Below are 21083 nucleotides of genomic sequence, written 5' to 3'. Positions count from 1 at the left end.
AATTGGAATTGAAAATCAAAATCGAATCTAGACCGAACAACTGGAACTTGGTTACTTTCTGGATCCAACATAAGAATTAACAGTTAAAACCGAAACCGAATCGAATTTGGGTACCAATATATTATAATATATTAATATAATACTAATATATTATAGTATATTAATACACTATTATATATATCACTAGCATTAATATTACATTTTATAATACTACTATATTATAGTATAATATATTATATTATATATATAGGAATTGGATCTAAACCGTGTAAGAACCGGATCCGAACTGGTACCATACAAGTTCAGTAAAGTACCGAATTTCATAACCGAAGCGGGACTTGGTCCTGATCTGGATCACACAAATACTCCCTAGAGCCAAACCCTTTTTTTTTTCCCGGTAATGCCTAGAACCAAACCGAATACCCGGTTCGGACCGATTTACACCCTTACGACTCATGAACCCTATCCCTTCTTATGGGTTTTTTTTCTCACACGTGGGTCTCGTGTATACGAGCGACGCCCATCCGTGCTACCATTTCTCTGGTGTGGGAGATTCCATTTCACGCGGGTAGCGTGGCTGCTCTAAGGTTTTATACCTGTCTTTTATCGGTTTACTCGACCATTTCCTTCCCTGCTCCTTGCGGCGGGTACTGTAACGAATTCGTTGCAAACATCAACACCTGTAGGTCTTCTGTAACCCTAGCGGCTGGTTCCTCGTTTCTCAGGTATGCCTCTCCTCTTCGCTCCGTCTACCTATTTTCCTTTTTCTTTTCATTTATTTCTTACTAATTTATATCTTCTTTTTATTCTCTGCAATTTCTGCCCAATGGAAGCTATAATTTTCTTTGAACTTCTCCTCTTCCTTTCCGCTTCTGTAAACTTTCTATATCTGAATTATATGGGGTAACAGCATCTCTCCCCCCTCCCCTCTTCTTTCTCTTGGCTTGCCCTCTGCTATCCGTAGCGTCATTTTACTTGGGGAGCTTCTGAGATAAAACCATAGTTTACGAACTTGAGGTTTAATCCGTTTATGTCCTTCCTAACTTTTTTTGGGTTGTTGATGGATTAAGTTACAGGCCGGAACGAAGGGATTTACCACTCCCATGGCTGGTAAGAAGAGAGGTTCCGACTCTGTTGACGAATTAGAAGACCACATTGATGCTCTCCCCGATAAACTTCGCTCGAACCATTCAAAAAATTCGAAAAATGATGAAACTGAAGAAGCTACGGCAGACGGGATTGATACTCCGTCTTCCACACCTAGTTCAATCAAACCCATGGAGAGGAGGAAAAGAAGGAAAGCAGTGGATAAGAAGAGACACCAGACTGATTCTGATTGTAGGGAGGTGCCAAAAGCTATTCGAGCGAGTGCAGATCTAACAGCTCATGAGACCTCAGCATCATTACCTTCTGCAAGTGGTGGACTACCTGAATTCCATATTAGTGTTTTTAAGGATCTTGCAGCTGCTGATTTGTCCATTAGAGAAGCAGCTGCTGAAGCATTGGTAACTGAGCTGCGGGAAGTTCAGAATGCATTCAGGAAGCTTGGAAAGAAGGGAAAGGATGAGAGTTGCTTTCAGTTGGAGGCTGAAAAGGATGATGGTTTGAAAAACTGTGCCCCTTCTCTTAGATATGCCATTCGTCGGCTAATTCGTGGTGTTTCTTCCTCGAGAGAGGTAATTTTTTTTGTTAAATAAATCTTGCAGATGATTGGTTGGTGTACATGGACACCTACATTTGTTGATACTGTTGTTCTGTCACTGTAGAACTTTTCTCTATATCATTCATCTCTGTGAACATGTGTTTTTCATTATTAGGAATGGGTGAATATGATGCCATATGGTTTGCAAGCAGAACAGAGCCTACTCCATTAGTTGGGTTACTTGTAATCCTGTATCTTGTGGGTCCCTGATACTTAAAAAAAAAAAGATGGGGTTTACTTTTTAGTTGTATTGATGTCAAGCATGGAGATGGAGAGAAAATCCAATACCTTATGCTTAGTTTCAAACTTCTGAACAAGTCACTCTTTCTTTAGAAGTAACAAGACTCAAAGAGATTGGAAACGCATCAGGATTGAGAGTCCCGTGATAGGTTTTTCTTCGGCATGTTGCATCAATGCATTTCCTACTGATAATAGTACCAGTGCAAAAGCAGATTCATTGACTGAACAGGACGACTATAGACTTCTGTATATAGCTGTTGATGATTGCTGATTGCCCTTTGTTTTCTAATATATTAGTTTCTGGTATATATAAACAATGAAGAATTCAATAAGGGCCTATATGCTCATAGAATAAAACTAGAGAAATGGTTTTGACTATGATATCACATGGTTTCATAAAATCTGTATGATTTTCTCGATCTATTGTGTTTAGGGAAGTGTATCCATGCATAAAAACACATATTATATGTTTGTGTCTCTCAGATATTATAATGTTGGTTATGTTGTCATCTAATGTTACATTTGACTGTTTAAGTATTTTTAATTTCAAAACAGTACTGAAAGAATGCTATGTTTGGGCTGATAAAAAAATGTTATACAGCGAAAGTAGTTTTATGTTTGGATTCTTGGGTGGGGATGTGAGATTAGGTTGTGGGAAATTCAAGAAAAGTTTTTGGATTTGGGAAATTTTTGAGGTTATGGTTCCGATAGTGGAGAATGGGTTCAACAACTGAAATAAGAAAAATGATGAGTTAAAAAAAAGGTTCTTAAACTATACGGAACAGCTATGATTGGTTTCATACTTTCATTCTTCTTTGTCTAAGGGTAGCTGTATAACTGGTATATAACTTTTCCACTTCAAATGTTGTATCATGACCTTTGATATTAACTTTCTATCTGTTGTTCGAGCTATGGAGCTCAGTTTTAAATGCATTCCTTTTGTGCTAATTTCAATTTTTTCCAGCATTTTAGACAGTATTGTTCAAGTTTTGGAATATTTTTCTTTGTTTCTTTTTTGCTGAATCATTGTCATTGTGAGGCTACTGACTACACAATGTTGGAATCTAATATGTGTAATTTCTATGCAATCTATTATTTGTTTATGCAGTGTGCAAGACAAGGATTTGCGTTAGGTTTGACTATTTTAGTTGGTTCAATTCCATGCATGAAAGTGGATTCAGTGATGAAACTAATAGTTGAGTTATTAGAGGTCTCTTCGTCGATGAAGGGTCAGGTAGGCAAAAGAAATATTTTATGCTTTTGAGCATGTCTTGATTAGGTTGCTGTTCTCTGCATGTGATATTTTTCAGTTTCTTCTACATGACATTGCAGGAAGCAAGGGATTGTCTTTTGGGTCGCCTGTTTGCCTATGGTGCTTTGGCTCAATCTGGACGAATAGCTGAAGAGTGGAACTGTGATAAAAATACACCTATTGTGAAGGAATTCACCAGTAGTGTTATCTCTCTTGCTTCTAAGAAACGGTACTTGCAAGAGCCAGCATCCTCTGTTATTTTGGATTTGATTGAACAGGTACTTCCATCATCTCTTTATCAATGAAATGTAGCTTTATTTTGGCTACTTTTTCTTTGTTATCTCCCTATCATTCTGTGCTGCCACTAAGTCCCTCTCTATCCTCCCCCTCTCCCCTCTGTTGTGTGTGACTGGTTCTAAGTGGGCCCACAAGTCTTGGGATTTGTTTTTGATTGGTTTACTCAGTTTTTAGTTCATGCAGCTGGGATACAGAGGTTGTATTGTGCTATATTAATAAATGTCTGTTGTTTCAATTTTGAATAGCCGCAAGGTAAGTTGGTTACAATACTTAAAGATTGGTCCAAGAATAGTCATCAAATGTTTTTTTTACTATCTATCTTATTTATTCTGGAATGTATCGATTATATTATTTGTTGTTTCTAAATTGCGGTCTGTTAAAAGGGGATTGCTTGTACTGGAGTATTCAGTTTTGAGGAGATATGCCAAAAAAAGAGTGGAATAGAGAATTGTTCTCTTTCTTAGTCCTGCGGTGAAGCTGTTTGCTGTTGAGATCTTTGATTTGGATTGTGATTGCTTTCTTCTTAATCTTCTTTGATTGTGTGTGTCACTGTTTCTGGATCTGTCTCTTGGTTATTCTTGCAACTCAAATTGGATATTTTTCTCTCTGTATCTAATCTCTTCCCCTGATGAATAATGATCTGATGTTTTTTGTTTTTCTAGTTATCTAAAAGTTTTAATTCGGATTTTCAAGGTCATTTAATTCTTTTTGAAGATTCATGCTGGAGATTCTCAGATTGCAGCAGTTTTTATTTTTCTAATTTATGTCTGTTGGAGACCTTTATATTCAGAGACTACTTTTTATCAGCAACTCAAGAAAAAGTATGTCAACCCTATCTATCAACCGTAGCAGCTCTCCTTCTAAATCATCGTGTTAAATTTGGGTGAAAGGTGATCAGATTGAGTCTGATGTGACCTAGCCCTTTAAACTTTTGCCAAGCCAACAGTCCTTTTTGGATTCCAAATCCCAAAACACTTAATTTGTAATTAAAAGGGGTTAGCCTGACATCAATAGTCTTAACCCTTGAGAAAAATTATAATTAATCAATTTAATTGCTTGACAATAGTTTGTGCTTAACCCATCTTTATGGGTTGAATGATATCCATATGATGATAACATGAAGACAGCAGAACTGGCTTTTAGTTCTCACTTGTATGCCCTCTGTTTGCACTATTTACTCAGTCAAATTCTATTTTTTGGAAAGTTTCAACAACTTCTTGCCTATTGCATTGTTGAAAAGAACTAGGTGAGAGACAAAACTCAATCCAAAAATCTTCTTTGGAAATAAAATAGTATATATGTAAGTTATTGCATCCTCTCTTTGTGCTTCAATCCCTAGTTGCTGCTACACCTTCCCTCCCTGTAATTCTTTATTGGGTACATAAGTACATTATACTTAGGGTGCCTAACGTTTTGAGAAACTACATCTAGGGTGCCTAATGTTTGACCTATTATGTTTGGAGTACCTGACCAAGCATAACGTTATTTAACTAGAATTTTTATATTTCCAGTTTTGCCCATAGGCATTTAAGTTACAACATCGTTTGTCCTTCCATCCTAGCACCCTTATTGAGAGATAGTAGAACCATCCTGCAGTCAGATTATTTGATGCTAAAGCCAGAGCAACTTTCCAGCCAACGAACCTGCTGGATTCCGGCTGGTGAGCAAAGCGTGGACTACTTTCACTGCTTTGTTTATTTTCTCTCTGTCTTAAAATTCAATATATAGTGTTTGTAATTCAGAGTTTGGATTGTCATTACAGTCATCATTAACATCCATGTGTTTGCTATTTAGGCTGCTTGCATAACATGTGTGATTTCAGGATAGGATGTCGGGGTTGCTGCAGTGACTGGTAACATTCGTGTTCTCCATTATAGAGGGTACGAACCAAAGGAAGGGAGGAGGGATGGGGGTTGGAACTTGGAATAGAGACAGCCTGAACAAGGCACAGTCAATCTTAACCCATTTTGCCTGGGTTGGGTTATGGTTGAGGAACACCAGCTGAAGATGGGTTGACTGTTTACCAATGAAAAAAGAGATGGTTGGCTGGAAATCTGGAACAGTTAGGATTGAGTGTCATGTGTTGAATCTCCTTTTAGTATGGAAATTTGAAAATAGGATTGCCATCAGAGTACCAAAAAGAGGGGCAAAAAAAACCAACCCAAATAAATCGAATCCCAGAAACCGAACTGAAAAGAGAGGTCATGCAAGTCACCCGTTTTAACTCTTCTCGTTGCTATTCCCTGTGTCCCTGATACAGTTGTAAATATTCAGATTCTAAGCTTTTTGGATTCATATGATGGTGGAATTTGATCCATGGAATGCATTTCAACTGTTGACTCTCTTGTTTTCGACAATGGTTCCAGCCAAAGTCCTATATTGGATTAGCCGCATGAATCTCTTGTATGACTCCATTAGGTTCTTGAACCAATCTCTTCTCATATATGGGTTGCTTCTGATGGTAACATTGCAAACAAGGGAGACACCGGAGCCAAGTTAGTTCACTGCCTGTATCAATAGTAGCATATGTCGCTAGGGTGGGTGGGTGGGTGGGTGGGGGAATCAATGTGATATTCATCTGGCAGAACCGGTGTGACAGCTTCATTGGGTGACACTTGAGCAGTCGTGAAGGTTAAGTAGTGGTGGCGGGACACATAGTTATCAAGGCGACCAAGGCGTCGGAGAGGGTCCAAAAGCAAGGTGTCAACAACAAGGCGGACCAACGCCCAAGGCGATCAAGGGGCTTGGACGCCTAGACGACGCCTTGATAACTATGGTGGGACAAGGTGCGACGGATAGTTGCCTCAACTCGATTGGAAACCGTTGAAATGGGGTTATAGAATGGAGATCGAGGGGGAATTAAGTTGGAACTTGGGTCAGCCTCACAAAAGAGAGAAAATGGGAAGATGAACAGAGTTGTAAGTTAAATATCAATGGGCAAAATTGGAAATAAGAAAAACTTTATTAATTTAACTGACATTAGTGGGAGAGCCTTGGTGCAATGTTTAAGTTGTGATATTGCAACCTGTTGCTGGTTCGAAACTTTGAAACATCCTCTCTTGCGAAGCAGGGGGTAAGGCTGCGGACATTTGCCCCTCTTAGACCTTGCAATAATCAGAGCCTCGTGCACTGGGATGCTCTTTTTTATCCCGGTATAGGTACCCCAAACATAATATGTTGAACGCTTGTGATGTAGATAAGTCACTTGGGGCTTATTTTAGTGGAAACAAGCTTTGGGTTGGGTCATATATGTATTGGGACTTTGGTCCCATGGGTTTATGTTGTAATTGACCAATTTAATGGGTCTAAAATTTGGGTAGAAAATAGGAAAACGGGATTTACTTCCTTAGTTTAGTTAGAGTCCTATTTTGAGTTTGTTTTCTTTATTATTTCACTTTCTTAGTCAATTTAGATTACCTTATTAGTTAAGGATAAGGTTAGGCCTTTCCTTTTTAGTGTCTAAGTCTAACTTTGAGTCTTCTACATAAGTTTGTAGGGGAGGCCAGCATTATACACGGATTTGATTAATTAAATATTGGCTTTAGCCTTTGTTAAAATCTTAAGATAGGTTGGGTGAGATGCCCATTCCCTTCCCCATCTCCTTCCATCGCTTATTGAATCCAAACCCTAATTTTGTTCAAATCGAGTTCAAGAGTGCTACAACCTGCTGGGATTTCTTTCAACTGATTGCCATATTGATTTCTTAAAGATTATTACATCAAGATCATTTGTGCTTCAACAGGTTACAAATTTGTGGGTTTTTATTTGTTACTTCAACCAAGGAAATTGTTCCCTCATTTGAGTTCCCATTGTTCTCTTGTTTCCCTTATTCTTAGTTATTGTTCTCTTGGTTCCTTATATGATTTTAGTTCCCATTGTTCTCTTGGTTCCCTCATATGATTTCTTCTTTATTGAAGGGTTTTTTTATTTGATCCTGCCTGGGATTAGACCTATTCAGGTTCTAGTCTTACATTAGTTAGGTACCCTAGACGTAGTTTCTAGAAACGTTAGGTAACCCCATGTGTAATTTATTCTTCTATTTGTAAAATTTTGATTTCAGTAATATCAGACACCCTACCCCCAATGGTGCTGCCTACAAAATGTTCAGTGTGACCATATGCAGCATTTGTTTTTATATTTAGCCGTAGGCATCCCCTTTCATTCCTCTCTCTCTCTCCCCATACAAAAAAAAATTTCTAGAAGTGGTGGAATGCTATGTCATTTTATCAATGTTTGTGTAATTGTGTTGCCTCTTCTCTTTGTCATAGAACATGCACTTCATTGGTGTGAGAACATCAATTGTTGATTGTTTATAACTTTTGTCTCTATAGTTTACACATTGTTGCTCATTAATTTGGTTGATCTGGATATCTACAATATGCTCTTTTATGGAATCTGGAACTAATGGTGTTTCTTTTAATCTTGCAGTTGCCTGCAGAAGCATTATTGAGTCATGTTCTTGAAGCCCCGGGCATAAATGAGTGGTTTGTAGGAGCAGTTGAAGTTGGAAATCCAGATGCATTGCTGTTGGCCCTGAAGTTGCGAGAACAGATTTCTGTGGATAACAAAAAGTTTTACAAACTTCTGCCATATCCTTTCAGTGCTAATAAGCTGTTCACTACTGACCATTTATCCTCCCTTACTACTTGCTTTAAGGTAATTTTCAAATCTTATTTGCCCTGCATGCATTTTGGGGAGAGAATATTTTTAAGTGTTCTATTAATCCTGTCCCTGCTTGATATATTGCAGGAGTCGACTTTCTGCAGGCCTCGAATTCACAGTGTCTGGCCTGTTTTAGTAAATATGCTCTTACCAGACACAGCTTCACAAGAAGAGGATGCAGCATTAGGTTCTACTAAGAAGCACAAAAGGAGTCGCAAGTGTAACTCGTCAGAAGAAGACATTGTGAAAAACCTCCGCTGTTTCTGCGAAGTTGTCATTGAAGGATCACTTCTTCTGTCATCTCATGATCGTAAACAATTGGCCTTGGATGTTCTGCTTCTCCTCCTCCCAAGGTTGCCTGCATCGTGTGTGCAGATTGTACTCTCTCACAAGCTTGTCCACTGTTTGATGGATATCCTTTCAACCAAGGACTCCTGGCTATTCAAAGTGGCGCAGCATTTTGTAAAAGAACTATCAGATTGGGTTAGACATGATGATGATCGTCGAGTTGCAGTCATTGTGGCCCTCCAGAAACACAGTGGTGGGAGATTTGATTGCATCACACGGACAAAAACTGTTAAAGATTTGGTTACAGAGTTCAAAACTGGATCAGGTTGCATGTTATTTGTCCAAAATTTAATGACCATGTTCGTAGATGAAGTCCCTGCGGCAGATGAACCATCAGATCAGAGCCAGACAACAGATGACAACTCAGAAGTGGGTTCATTGGAGGATAAGGAATCTCTGGGATCATTGGGCACTCCTGATTATTTGAAAAGTTGGGTTATCGATTCCCTTCCTCGTGTTTTGAAATATCTGAAACTGGATCCTGAGGCAAAGTTTCGGGTGCAGAAGGAAATAATGAAATTTCTAGCTGTTCAGGGACTCTTCTCTGCGTCTCTTGGCACTGAAGTAACGTCATTTGAGCTACAGGAGAAGTTCAGATGGCCAAAAGCAGCCACATCAAGTTCACTGTGCCAAATGTGCATTGAACAGCTCCAGTTATTATTGGCAAATGCTCAAAAAGAGGGATTACCATCTGTGTCAACTGGCCTTGAGCCAAATGATCTTGGATCCTATTTTATGCGGTTCCTCAATACGCTGTGCAACATACCTTCAGTTTCACTCTTTAGGTCCTTGAGTGATGAGGATGGGAAAGCATTCAAGAAATTACAAGCGATGGAAACTCGGCTTGCCCAGGAGGTACTGTATTCTGTACTGCATGACATATGTACGCTTGACCTTTGATTTTTTGACACTAGCCTAAGCCTTTGCCCATTTGTTGGTTAAACCAGTTAACTGGTTTTCTTTTGGAACTATTACAATTGTTGCAGGAAAGGAACAATGGACCAGGTTCTGCTGCAAATAAATTGCATGCACTGCGGTATTTGCTCATCCAGTTGTTGCTGCAAGTCCTCCTCGGGCAAGGGGAATTTTCTGAAGCTGCCTCTGAAGTTATTATATGTTGTAAGAAAGCGTTTGGCACTGTTGATCTTCCTGAGTCATCAGGAGAAGAAGATGAATCAGATAGTGGTGGGATGCCAGAGTTGATGGATGTCCTCCTTGATACATTGCTCTCTTTGTTGCCTCAGTCCTCAGCTCCTATGCGGTCTGCTGTCGAGCAGGTAAGTGTTGTAACATTATCAACCACATCTTTATTTATTCTTGATCCCGATCAGCTTCAGAAGAAGGTTAGACATTGTCTCTTTCTCTCTCTGGCGGGTATACAAAAAGAAGATTTAATGAGGTTTTACATCACCTAAGGTTTAGGTATTCAGAAATCCCTTAGAAAATCATAACTGCAAGGACTAAGAACCAAAACCTAGATTTAAGAAAGAAAAAAAAAATCAGAACATCAGTAGGTCTGATGGAGGCAGAAGTCAGGTTCGAGTGTACTGTTCACTTAGGAGAACAAGATATCAAAATAAAAGCACAATCCAATGGTCAGATTTAAAGATATTGTAATTTCCTACTGCAAGAACTAAAAGGAAACTTGAAAACCCAGCTTGAATCAGAATTCGATATCAAGGAATCAAGCCCTTAAACCTATCCCATACTAGGCTGGCCCAATCTAGCGCCCATACACTAGATCGAGCCCCATTAGGCACATAACAGACCACCATGCTTCCACAGCCGTGGTCCTTGGCAGCTCTCACTTTGGCGGTAGGTAGCCCTTTCCGAGCGGCTCCACTCTGCCCCAGGGTTTCTGCTTGACAGCAGGTAGCCCTTTCTTGACAGCTTTCACTCTACTCCAGGTAACCCTCTCCTAGATAGCCTTTTCTGTGACTCAAACCCGTGACATGGTGCCCGTCTCTGATACCACATAATGTAGATGCCAGTTCAAGTAAGAACCAACATTATCGATGTACTGATATTCTCAGGCCTTCATGTAAACATCAATTCCAGTGGCTGATTCATTCTTTTGAATGGGCTTCAGCAGATCAGTAACTTTTAGGGCAGAACTCTCACTGAAATCAATGGGAATAGAAAATAGAAGGATTGTTTGGATTGAGCCTCTCATTCTCTCCTGTCTCACATTCTCACTCTCTCAAGGAATCTATCCCCTCGATCCTTGCTGGTAGGGGAGTGACAAGTTGTCAAGGAGTGTAGCCCTTGGATGCCTGCCCCTACACTAAAGACCCGTCGTTGCTACACACTTCCTCCGTGGTCCCCTTTAGAGCTTATGAGACCTGTTTGACCGCCTTGCAGAAATCTGCCCAAGGCTGGTCTTAGCCAAGCTTCCGATCGACCACCTTATCTCTTAGTCGCTTAAGATGTCAACCTGATCGACCGACTTCCTTAGCCTACTTGGATGACTAATTAAACATTTTTAAGGACTTCTAGGCTGTTAGAACCTTTATATAGAATAACATGTGAATTGCGCAATTAGGAAACTAATTCTGTCTCTTGAAGATTGTTTTGATCTTCATGATCCTCATGCTTGCTTCTAAGTCTTGTATCATTAACTTTTGATTTGCTCTTGGTTGATAGTTGATTGAATTTGATCTTCCATACTTTTTTTTTTTTGGATGAATAATAATTTAATTGCAAAGAAAAAAGGGGGGGGGGAAGGGATATACAAGCCCGAAGGCCAAGAGGCCCAAAACTAAGTAGGGCGCAAAATAGTGGATGGGAGACCCCAGGAGACAACAATAAGTCTGTTCCTTGGGGAATCAGTCACACTAGTCAAGGGGAGGGAATTAGCTTTAGATGAAACGTCAAAGAAGATGGCCTTCCAAATCTTGTCCAGAGAGCTGGAGTTGGACGTCCATCTTCTAAGATTATGCTCCATCCAAATGTGGGAAATAGTAACACAAAAGGCAAGCTTTCCAACCGTGTCACAAAGCGAGTTCCCACCAAAAGTCATATGAATCCAAACCCATTCCCGAGAAAGCGGAAGAGGTCTTCTACGAGCAGGCCAGCAATGGCGGAGAACCTGATTCCAGATGGAGGCAGCAAATGGGCAAGTGAAGAAAAGATGGTCTATGTCGTCGTGACCATTCCAACAAAGGCAGCATCTGGGGGAGACTTGCATGTGGCGGTGGATGAGAAAGGCCTGAGTTGGGAGGCAATTTGCTAGGGCACGCCAAGCAGTGAAACTCTGCCTAGGGATGTGGCCTTTGTACCAAACCACTTTTTGCCAAGGACAGGGGGTCCCTCTATGTCTAACCATGTCTCAAGCGGAGTGGGCGCTGAATGTGCCTGTGGGGGAGGGAAGCCATACGGTGGTGTCCCCTTTGCCTCTATGACCGGGAGGAATAGGGAGGAGGGAACTCCAAAGGTCGGCAAGGGGGGGGGGAGATGTGGGAGGGGACCATGAGCCATTGGTAATGATGGAAGCCACAGGGGTAAGTCTGTCCAAGCCGGAATCATAAATGGCACGGGGGCTGACTATAGAGGCCAGGGCACCTGAAGGATGCCAATTATCGAGCCAAAGATAGGTCTGCAACCCATCGTCAATCTTGCAAGAAATAGCAGCCTTGGCAATGTGCCTCACTTGAAGAATTCTGCGCCAAATCCAGGAAGAGTCTGAGCTAGAGTCCAAATAGAGTTTCTACGCAGAGGCCCCGCATACACCCAGGAAGTCCAAATACTAGACTTGTTGGAGAGAAGCTTCCAAACCAGCTTGATAGAGCCCGCTAGATTGACATCTTTAATCCTTCTGAGACCCAAACCTCCTTCAGCTCTGGGAAGGCAAATAAAGGACCAGCTCTTAGGGTGGAGGAACCTGGCAGAGTCCACACCTTTCCAGAGGAAAGCACACATAATGGATTCGGCAGCCTTGATATAGGGAATAATACTATTACTGTATTACATCATTTAACAAATAATAGTAGTATTCCCAAGAACCATCACAACCATAGTTGTCTAGGAGTCCAAGCAGTTTTGTTGGGGCCTAGGCGACCTCCGCCTTATTGCAAGGCGCCTTGCACTGGTCTTTATTGGTATCGAACTCGGTATTAGCCCTTAAGTAATTGTTTTGTATTTGGTATTTCATTTACTTAAGATATTGTTCATAAATATGCAAATACCCCCTATTTGAATCCAATAAAAATAGTTAAAAAATCTAATTCCAAAAGGATAAAAAGTCAACCCCCCAATTCAATAACAAAAACTGGATTTTTTACGGTAGGTAAAAATTTTCAACTTTCTAATGCTGGGGATTTTCCCAAATCTAAAAATTCTATAAATCTTAATATGGTAAAACATTGCTAAAAACCAAAAGTGCAATAAAATATTCATTTGTTTTGATATCAAAAAAATTATTTTCATTCAGAGTGATTTTGACAGCATTCGTGCATACCAAATAAGGTTTGACCTGAACATAACTTCTTCAATATAAATCAGATTTAAAAAATTTTGCATTTGTTGGAAAGCTAGTTTTGTGCTCTACCTAATCCTAAAAGTCTCATGTAAAAATAAAATCAGCTGACTAGTCAAACTTCTTAGAGAACAAGAACATTTCTCTAAATTGAGAACCATTTAATTACTTATAGATAAGATCATATTTTCTAAGAACAGTATAAACCAAATGTATGTTTGATTGTTTCAAACTTTCAATAGCTTGCTTCTTCAGTTTTGTTGTCTTCTAGTTCTATGTTGACTTTTGATGACTTGATGTGGCTTAAATGCTTAATATTGATTTTTGATGACTTGATGTGACTTAATGTGGCTTAATGTTGATTTTTGATGATATAAGGTGTATAATGTAGCATACTAAAATATTGTAACATACTAAATAATGTCAGAAAATGGGGAAATAAAAAATAACACTTAGGGGTGCCTTGGCGGGCGCCTTGTCTCCTAAACGCTTAGACACCCCTCCAGCGCCTTGGGTCGCTTTGCCGCCTTGACAACTATGATCACAACCATGTTTAGATTGTCACAACACATGGCAAAATGTCAAATGCCAATCCTCCAATCTGATTATTGGAATGGTGGTCAAACTGTTCAGATCAGTTACTTGGATGGCAGGTGATGCAAGAGCTGTTCCATGGGCCAGGCCGAACCCGTTGGAGAACCCAAACCAAGATGAACCAGGTCCCAACCTTGTTCTGGTTCAGTAGGATATTTAGGGTTTATTTTATTATTTTATTTGGGAAATATATGTAATCTTTTATGGGTAGCTAATAGACATGTAGGGAAATTTTCAATTTGGGTTTTATTTAGTTTCCATTTTTATTAGTCTGAGTTTTAGTAAGTAATTAGGACTCTTTATTTTCTGTGTTTTATAAATAGATGTGTAACCCAACGATGGAAGCATAGTACTAAATCTCGTTTCGTTTCGGTGTGTTTCGGTCTAACCGAAATTTTCGAGATACCGAACGAAATTTCGTCGAAATATGGTATTTTTTCTGTGGGTGTAAAATGCCAAAATCGAAATATTGCATTTTTCAATTCGATGTTGCATTTTGTTTCGACTCGACCAAGATACTCGAAATTCTCAAAATCTCGACCAAGACGAATGGAGTTTTAGTACTATGGATGGAAGTAGATTTGATGAATTGATTTGATTGAATTGTTTATGGTACCGGTATGGTGCAATAGCAATGGTTATCTGACCACCTCTCTCTCCCCTCCTCTGAAATCTCTTCTTTCCGTCCTCCTTCTCTCTTGTTTCTGATCCTCTCTCACCTTTCTCTTTACTCCTCCATCTCCATCATTATACTTCTCTCTTTCCTCTTTTATGCCGGACTGAACCAAAACCAGGTTTGTTGGTTCCTTTATGCCTGAACTATTGTGTTTAATATTCTGGGTATAAGTTCCCATCTGTAGGCATACCTACCCTTTGGGTTTCGTCTTCGAATATCCCTATTGTGAGAGTCTATCCTGCAACCATAACCAGAACCTTATCTTCCACCCCTGGCGATTTCAGGAATTCAATCTGAATATATTACCTGGCCTTTGGGGTTGTGGTTGTTTGGAGTCTACAGCGCAGGAATATGGGAGCTTATCCTTAAAATTCCCAAGGAAATCGAAGTCTTGGTTGGGGTGCCATAGCCATCGAGCGAACTGTCTTCCGCTGGGTTTCTTTCCCATATCGTGAGGTTGAAGATGGTGACAACTTTCTAAATGTCACCATATCTCTCCGCATTCTTAAATTACCCTTGTGTTTCCTATTAATTCAAAGCCAATACATCCCTTATAATCACTTCCAATTCTGTCCCTAGCTAGTAAATTGCAATCCCCCGTGTCCCTTTTTCTATACATGCCTAATAACCCCTTGGAATTTCTGATATATTACAATATTGCCACTGGTTATTAGCATTGGGTTATTTGTTGATTGGGTGGGTCCACAAGCGATCCAACACAGGTTTTGGAACCCCGGATCCGCATCACAGGCCTTGGGGGGGGGGGGAAGAGAGAATTAAGACTTGAAACCAAGACCTTATATGTTATCATGGTTATTCATGCTCCTAATTATTACTCATAATAGGCCTAGTAAGAAGACCATTACAAGAAAAACCCATCGAACCATAAGCCCAACATACTTATAATCCCATCCCAATTTTATTTTGATTATATAATTCTGTGTTTTGTCTGCATCAATGAGTTTCCATATGGATTTACATGCGGCTATATGCCGCAGAACCTTGTGCTGATCTTTCATCATTTGTCAATGTTGGAACTCTACTTACTGTTGTTTGGGTTTGTAGGTTTTCAAGCATTTCTGCAATGATGTTACTGATACTGGACTGATCCGCATGTTGCGGGTCATAAAGAAAGATCTGAAGCCAGCCCGTCATCAACCTGTGGACAGCAAAGATGATGATGATGATGATGATGAAGATGATGAAGATCTTCTTGGGATTGAAGAAGCTGAGGAAACTGATGAAGCCGAGGAAGAGGAGACTGGTGATAGTGATGATGAAGCAGATGACTCTGAAGCAATGGGTGGAGTTGAGGCAGATGGAGAAGAACTTTCTGGAGCTTCTGATGATTCTGATGGAGGAATGGATGATGATGCAATGTTCCGCATGGATTCCTATCTTGCACAGATTTTCAAGGAGAAGAGGAACCAGGCTGGAGGCGAAACCGCTCAGTCACAACTTGTACTGTTCAAGCTTCGTGTTCTCTCACTGCTTGAATTATATCTTCATGAAAACCCAGGCAAGTAATCATTGTTTAAAGTTTCCATAATGGATTGTTGTAACAAGCCATTTCGTAGGATTACCTTACACAGTAGACAGCTAATTGCATGATTCAACTGCCTGACCTATCACATATTTCCTAGGTTGCTAGAGGTATACAATCTCCATCCTCTCATGGACTGTTGTACAACATGAAACCTTATTAGTTCCTTTTGTATGGCAGCAGTTATTTCTATATAATATATTGTATTATACAATCCTGGGTCCAATTAATAACCTCTAGCTATTTCAGTCCAAATATCTCATAGTATCTTTTCCTGATAGGCTGAAACTAATGGGGTTCTAAACAAGGTTATTAAACTCAGAATCGGGATCCGGATCAGGTTCAGCCAATTCTGATTCAGCCGGAACCAGTCTGGAATCAACCTGAACCCTAGAACCCAGCATGGATCGGCCACTCTGGATCTGCTGGAATCGGGATCAAGCTCGGCCGATTCAACTGATCTGATTCTTGATACCCTGGTTCTAAAACATCCAGGAATTAGGGTTTAGAAGACCAACTGAAAACCAGAATTGCAGGGATGGAAATATAATCCAGAAATAAATCTGATCATGCCAATGTTCTGGTCAAAGGTCAGGGTTTAGCAGGTAGAATATCTTAATAATTTTAAAATAACCCAAGGGCTGGATTCAGAGTTATCAGGGTTTCTTGCTTAGGGTAGGATACTAGTAGTTCACAGAATTCTATAGGCAGAAAATCTGAATTTAAAATAGATCTTTTAAGATGGAATCTAGATTTTAGAATTAATTTAATAGAAGCTTAATTGGTGACAGAAACAGAACTAGTAACAGAAACAGAAACAGTTCCTGAAATTCCATAAATTAAGAATCCTTGTTGAACAGGACTTCAAAAATTGACTGGGAAGATCGATTTTGAATTCAGGAACTGTCAGGAACTGAAACAGAACTTGAAGTAAACTCAGGAGCAGAGATAACTGTTAGGATGTGATCAGAACAAAACAGAATTAAGCTAGTAGAAGAATAAGCTTGCGCAGGAGTTGAAGAGGATAGCAGTACTGACCTGGTTAATTGAATAAGAGAAAACAGAAGAAGATAACTGAACCCCATCAAGGTTTTTCTAGCATCACACCATACCTTACCACATCTCACAGAAAATTATGGTGTGAATCTTGCAGAACCGATAAAGCAAAGCTTCTTTCATTAATCAAAATCATTGGAAAGCTGTGAAGACTTCACATTCCTTTATAACTGGCTCTAAGGTTAAACCTGATTGGTTCAGGAATAAAACAATAAAAAACAAAACTTAAACTGGCGAAGAAATCTCCTCCCATCAACCAGCCTACCTGGAGGAGTTTAAACTAACTAGGACACTTAATATAGTAACCGTATCCGAGAAGGAAACTCCTCCCAGCCGCACGCTGTTTTTGGGAGTCCTAAACAAGACTTAATAACTGAATGAAAAATAACAACTATCTGGACTTATAGATCCGTAATCCAGCCAACCAATATCCCATTGATTTTTGATTTTACGATCTGGACTGATTAAGAGGAGGCGAAGAACTGGCTGACCGATCAGGAATTGCATCCATGGCCTTGGGAGCTATTTCATCTGCTTTTTTATATTCAATCTCTTTTTAAGCTTTTTTGGAATGTAGCAATTATTAAACAACCTATAACTTTAATTACTCCAGCTCATAGATTAGCTATGCAGGCGAGACTTGCGGATCTTGATGAACATTGTATGTTATCCTATTTTAAGTAATTTTAAGATTTCTTCCCAACAAAAAAAAAAAATCACGTTGATTTTTGGGGGAAAAAATACAGGGATAAGACTCGGGGGGGAAAAAAAAACTACTGCTGGATTGATCTCCATTGATCTCCAGTTTCAAAGTGACCATAAAAACTTGGAAAATCTGGAACCACAGGGTTTTGGTTCAAACCAGAAAACTGGTTCACAAGTGAATGAACCCAAACCAAACCGCATGAGTTTCTTCCTCTTCTTTCTAAATGAATACTGCATCAGTAATAGTTACTGATAAGTGTTTGAATCTTTTGATCCAATACATGGATATTCCAGTTTTGCTTGATTCTTCACAATTGAAACTTAGTTGACCAGGTTTTAGTTCCACCCTTGTCAGAATTGTTTTGTTTTGATAAAAAAAATAAAAATAAAATTCTGAAAAAGTCTAATTGCATGAGATGGGAGGGTAAATGATTAAAAATTTGGGTCTGAAATTTCTCATGTGGCCAATCCAAACCATTCTCTAGATATCCAATGGTATCATCCTTCCATGTGGTACAACCCTAATTGTCAAGGCATCGCCTTGTTGGTGTCACCTTGATTTTTCCTTCCTCCAATGCCTAGGATTGCCTAGACACTCTGACAATTATGAACACAACTAGAAGTGCTCGTCGAAATATACACTTTGAATGTGCTCATCCGCAGATACTTTTGCCAGAGTGTAAAATACAATATGTTTCATATTTCATTCAAGATTTTATTTTGATTTTTGGAATGCTTTAAAGCCCAACCTGGAGACAGACCCAAAAATGGTATTTGGAGTTGAATTGCGCCAATTTGACCTGGCCAGTTGATCATATATAAACTGTGTGTGCATATTCAATTTATTAAATTATGGAAGCCAAGTGCATCTTTTTTGGAGGGAAGGGTTATTACAATTAGTACTAGTAATTCTGATCTAGAAATTTTTGAAATTTTGAAATAGATAATTACCCACATAATTAAGGCTGGTAATGGAACCTTTGAAGATGTGATGGCCTATTTTGAAGGAACAATTTCTCCAATAAATGTCAAATTCTTATTGCCTACTGGTCAACGTAGTGTACTTTCCTTCCCCACACACACCCAAAGAAAGTCATTTGCCCCATCCATACCATGACCTTTCTGGTTGGAAGGTTCAGCAGGGGAAGAAAAAAATGTGTCCAGATTTTCATGCACTTAAGATCAATAGCCAAATTGACCAGAAGGTGTTATTCCGCTGATCCGACCATCTCTACACTAATCCAGATTTCATGGCACTGCTTGTTCATTACCTTAGGCAACCTCTTTTGTTATTAGGAATTAGTCCTTTAATGGTATTTTTCATTGATCTGACTCTACAGTTTTGGAAAGAAAGTGGGATTAAGGAAGAAGATTTTATTCCCCCTACTATTGTGCCCCCTAGTTATTACATTAATGGTTTTTCTTTCATGCAGGTAAGCCACAGGTTTTCACCGTGTTTTCGTACCTGACCCAGGCATTTGTAAATCCTCATACTACAGAAGGTAGTGAACAACTTGAACAGCGTATTTGGGGAATCTTGCAAAAGAAAATATTTAAGGGTAAAGAGTATCCGAAGGGTGAACATATTCAACAGTCAAACCTTGAATCTTTGTTGGAGAAGAGCTTGAAATGGGCCTCAAAACCATTCAAAAGAAAGAGGTTTGCTGCGAATCCATCAAAGAAAAAGCAGTCAGCCAGCTTGGCCCGACACAAAATGATTGTTTCTCTTGCGAAGAATTCAACATTTTGGATTTTGAAGATTTTTCATGCACAAGATCCGTCTGAATCGGAACTGCAGAAGGTTTTGGACATTTTTCAACATGTTTTGTTGGGCTACTTTGATAGTAAGAAGTCTCAGTTAAAATCCGACTTTGTGAAAGAAGTTTTCCGGCGCCAGCCTTGGATTGGGAATCAGCTTTTTGGTTTCCTATTGGAGAAATGTGGTAATGCAAAATCTGAATTTCGGAGAGTAGAAGGACTTGATCTAATTGAAGAAGTACTGAAGTCATCGGTTTCAGGAATAGAAAATAAAGGTGAAAAGTACATGTCAAGTAGGAAATTCTTGAAGGCGCATATGGTATCTTTATGTGACCTGTTGGAGAAACTACTGATGAAGATGCCAGAGAAACAATCGAGGCGGGCTGGAGTACGTCGATTCTGTGGTCAGGTCTTGCATTCAGTATTGAAGCTTCACCTGAAAAAATCATTTATAGGATCTCTGACTCCAGATGCATATGCTGCCTGTGAATCTCAATTAGGTGATACCTTTCTTCCTTTCAAGTCACGGGAACAAAGATATATTGGTGTTTCGCTAGAATCCTCCTAGGCCATTGTGGAGGCTGTAGTGTAACATTCTCAAGCTCGGCCCCTTTTAAGAGCATAAGGGGGGAGGGGGGTGCGCGGCGTAGATGCATAATAATTTAATTAAATATATCTTGTAAGCTCCCTAATTGCTGAAGCTGACTTTTAGTTTGGTGTTTTTTGGTTGTGTCCAATTTTAAGTTGTAGCAGTTTTAGCCTTATAGATGGTGGGCAACATGTTTCTTCTCTCTTGAACTTCAGACCCAATTTTACTCAGGGTCGGTGTTTGTTTCAAAGTTGCAAGGGAAGGCTCCCTATATGACCTTGAATATCAGGCAAGTTTTGACCTAAATATAATTTTGAGTTGGCAGTGTAATGCTTGGTAAAATGATTAAACGTAAACTTTAGAGTCTTGGCTTTGCTGAACTTGACAGGGTGTCAATTTGGAGGTCAAACTGAAACCGGATCAACCCAGTTATTTATTGGTCCACTTTAGGGTTTTGTTTTTGGAAAAATTCTTCAGGTGAAAGAGTTCTGTCCCCGAGTGTGGCCTCTGTGCCAGCACAAGGGCCAATGAGAGCGTGCATTGGAGCATCAACAGGGATGGAATGTCTCCTTTTCATGGGAATGAAGTAGTCATTTTGCCCCACCATGTGTCTGGGTGCAAGAGCCATGTTCCCGGATAGAGTTCTTTTTCCCAATTCTTAAATATCAGTCAGTTTTGGTCTACCCCAATTTGATAGATAAGACTAACTGAAATTGGCCAAATGGATTATAATCGGAAAAACCCTGATAAAAAATTATAGTACTCTATTTTTTTTGTTGTTTATTTATTTATATACTTAATCATTGGGCTATAATTAATTATAACCAATGAGAGCACATGCAGGAGCATCAATATAAATGAGATATTTTTTATGTTATGGGAGGTAGGGCAGTACTTTCGCTTCTTTTTCCCTTGAAGTTAATATATAAGGGAAGGGGTGGGGGGAGGGGGCGCGGAAATCCCAGCAATGTGACAGTGAGGAATCCTTTCCATTCCCTGTCACATAATGAGCCTTGTAGTAACTGCAACAATTTCATCACTATGCCAATTCCAAGGTTCAGAGTTCTTGTTACTAAATGATGCCTTTTTGTGTGTTTGTGTGTGTGTGTGTGTGTGTGTGTGTGTGTGGGGAGGGGGGGAGGGAATCCTCTAAATTCTTGCTCCACACTTCCACCTTGCTAATGAAA

At 39.6% G+C, this 21083-nt stretch overlaps 1 protein-coding gene across 2 annotated transcripts; it reads left to right on the top strand.

Moving 5' to 3' along the window:
- Window positions 1-626: 626 nt before the first annotated feature.
- On the top strand, window positions 627-19934 carry LOC122660797 (rDNA transcriptional regulator pol5-like). 2 transcript variants are annotated; one of them, XM_043856027.1, is made up of 9 exons: window positions 627-725; window positions 1077-1676; window positions 3051-3176; window positions 3275-3472; window positions 7920-8147; window positions 8241-9356; window positions 9488-9778; window positions 15311-15764; window positions 18983-19934. In XM_043856027.1, exons 2-9 carry the CDS (start codon window positions 1104-1106, stop codon window positions 19873-19875), a joined length of 3879 nt encoding a protein of 1292 aa, XP_043711962.1. In that variant the 5' UTR covers window positions 627-725; window positions 1077-1103; the 3' UTR covers window positions 19876-19934. The 2 variants fall into 2 exon arrangements, with proteins under 2 accessions (XP_043711962.1, XP_043711963.1); XM_043856028.1 differs by having other exon boundaries at window positions 1071-1676.
- Window positions 19935-21083: the final 1149 nt, after the last annotated feature.

This window comes from Telopea speciosissima, chromosome 5 (assembly GCF_018873765.1).
Source record: "Telopea speciosissima isolate NSW1024214 ecotype Mountain lineage chromosome 5, Tspe_v1, whole genome shotgun sequence".
NCBI lineage: Eukaryota > Viridiplantae > Streptophyta > Magnoliopsida > Proteales > Proteaceae > Telopea > Telopea speciosissima.
This window is presented reverse-complemented; position numbering and strand designations above follow the sequence as displayed.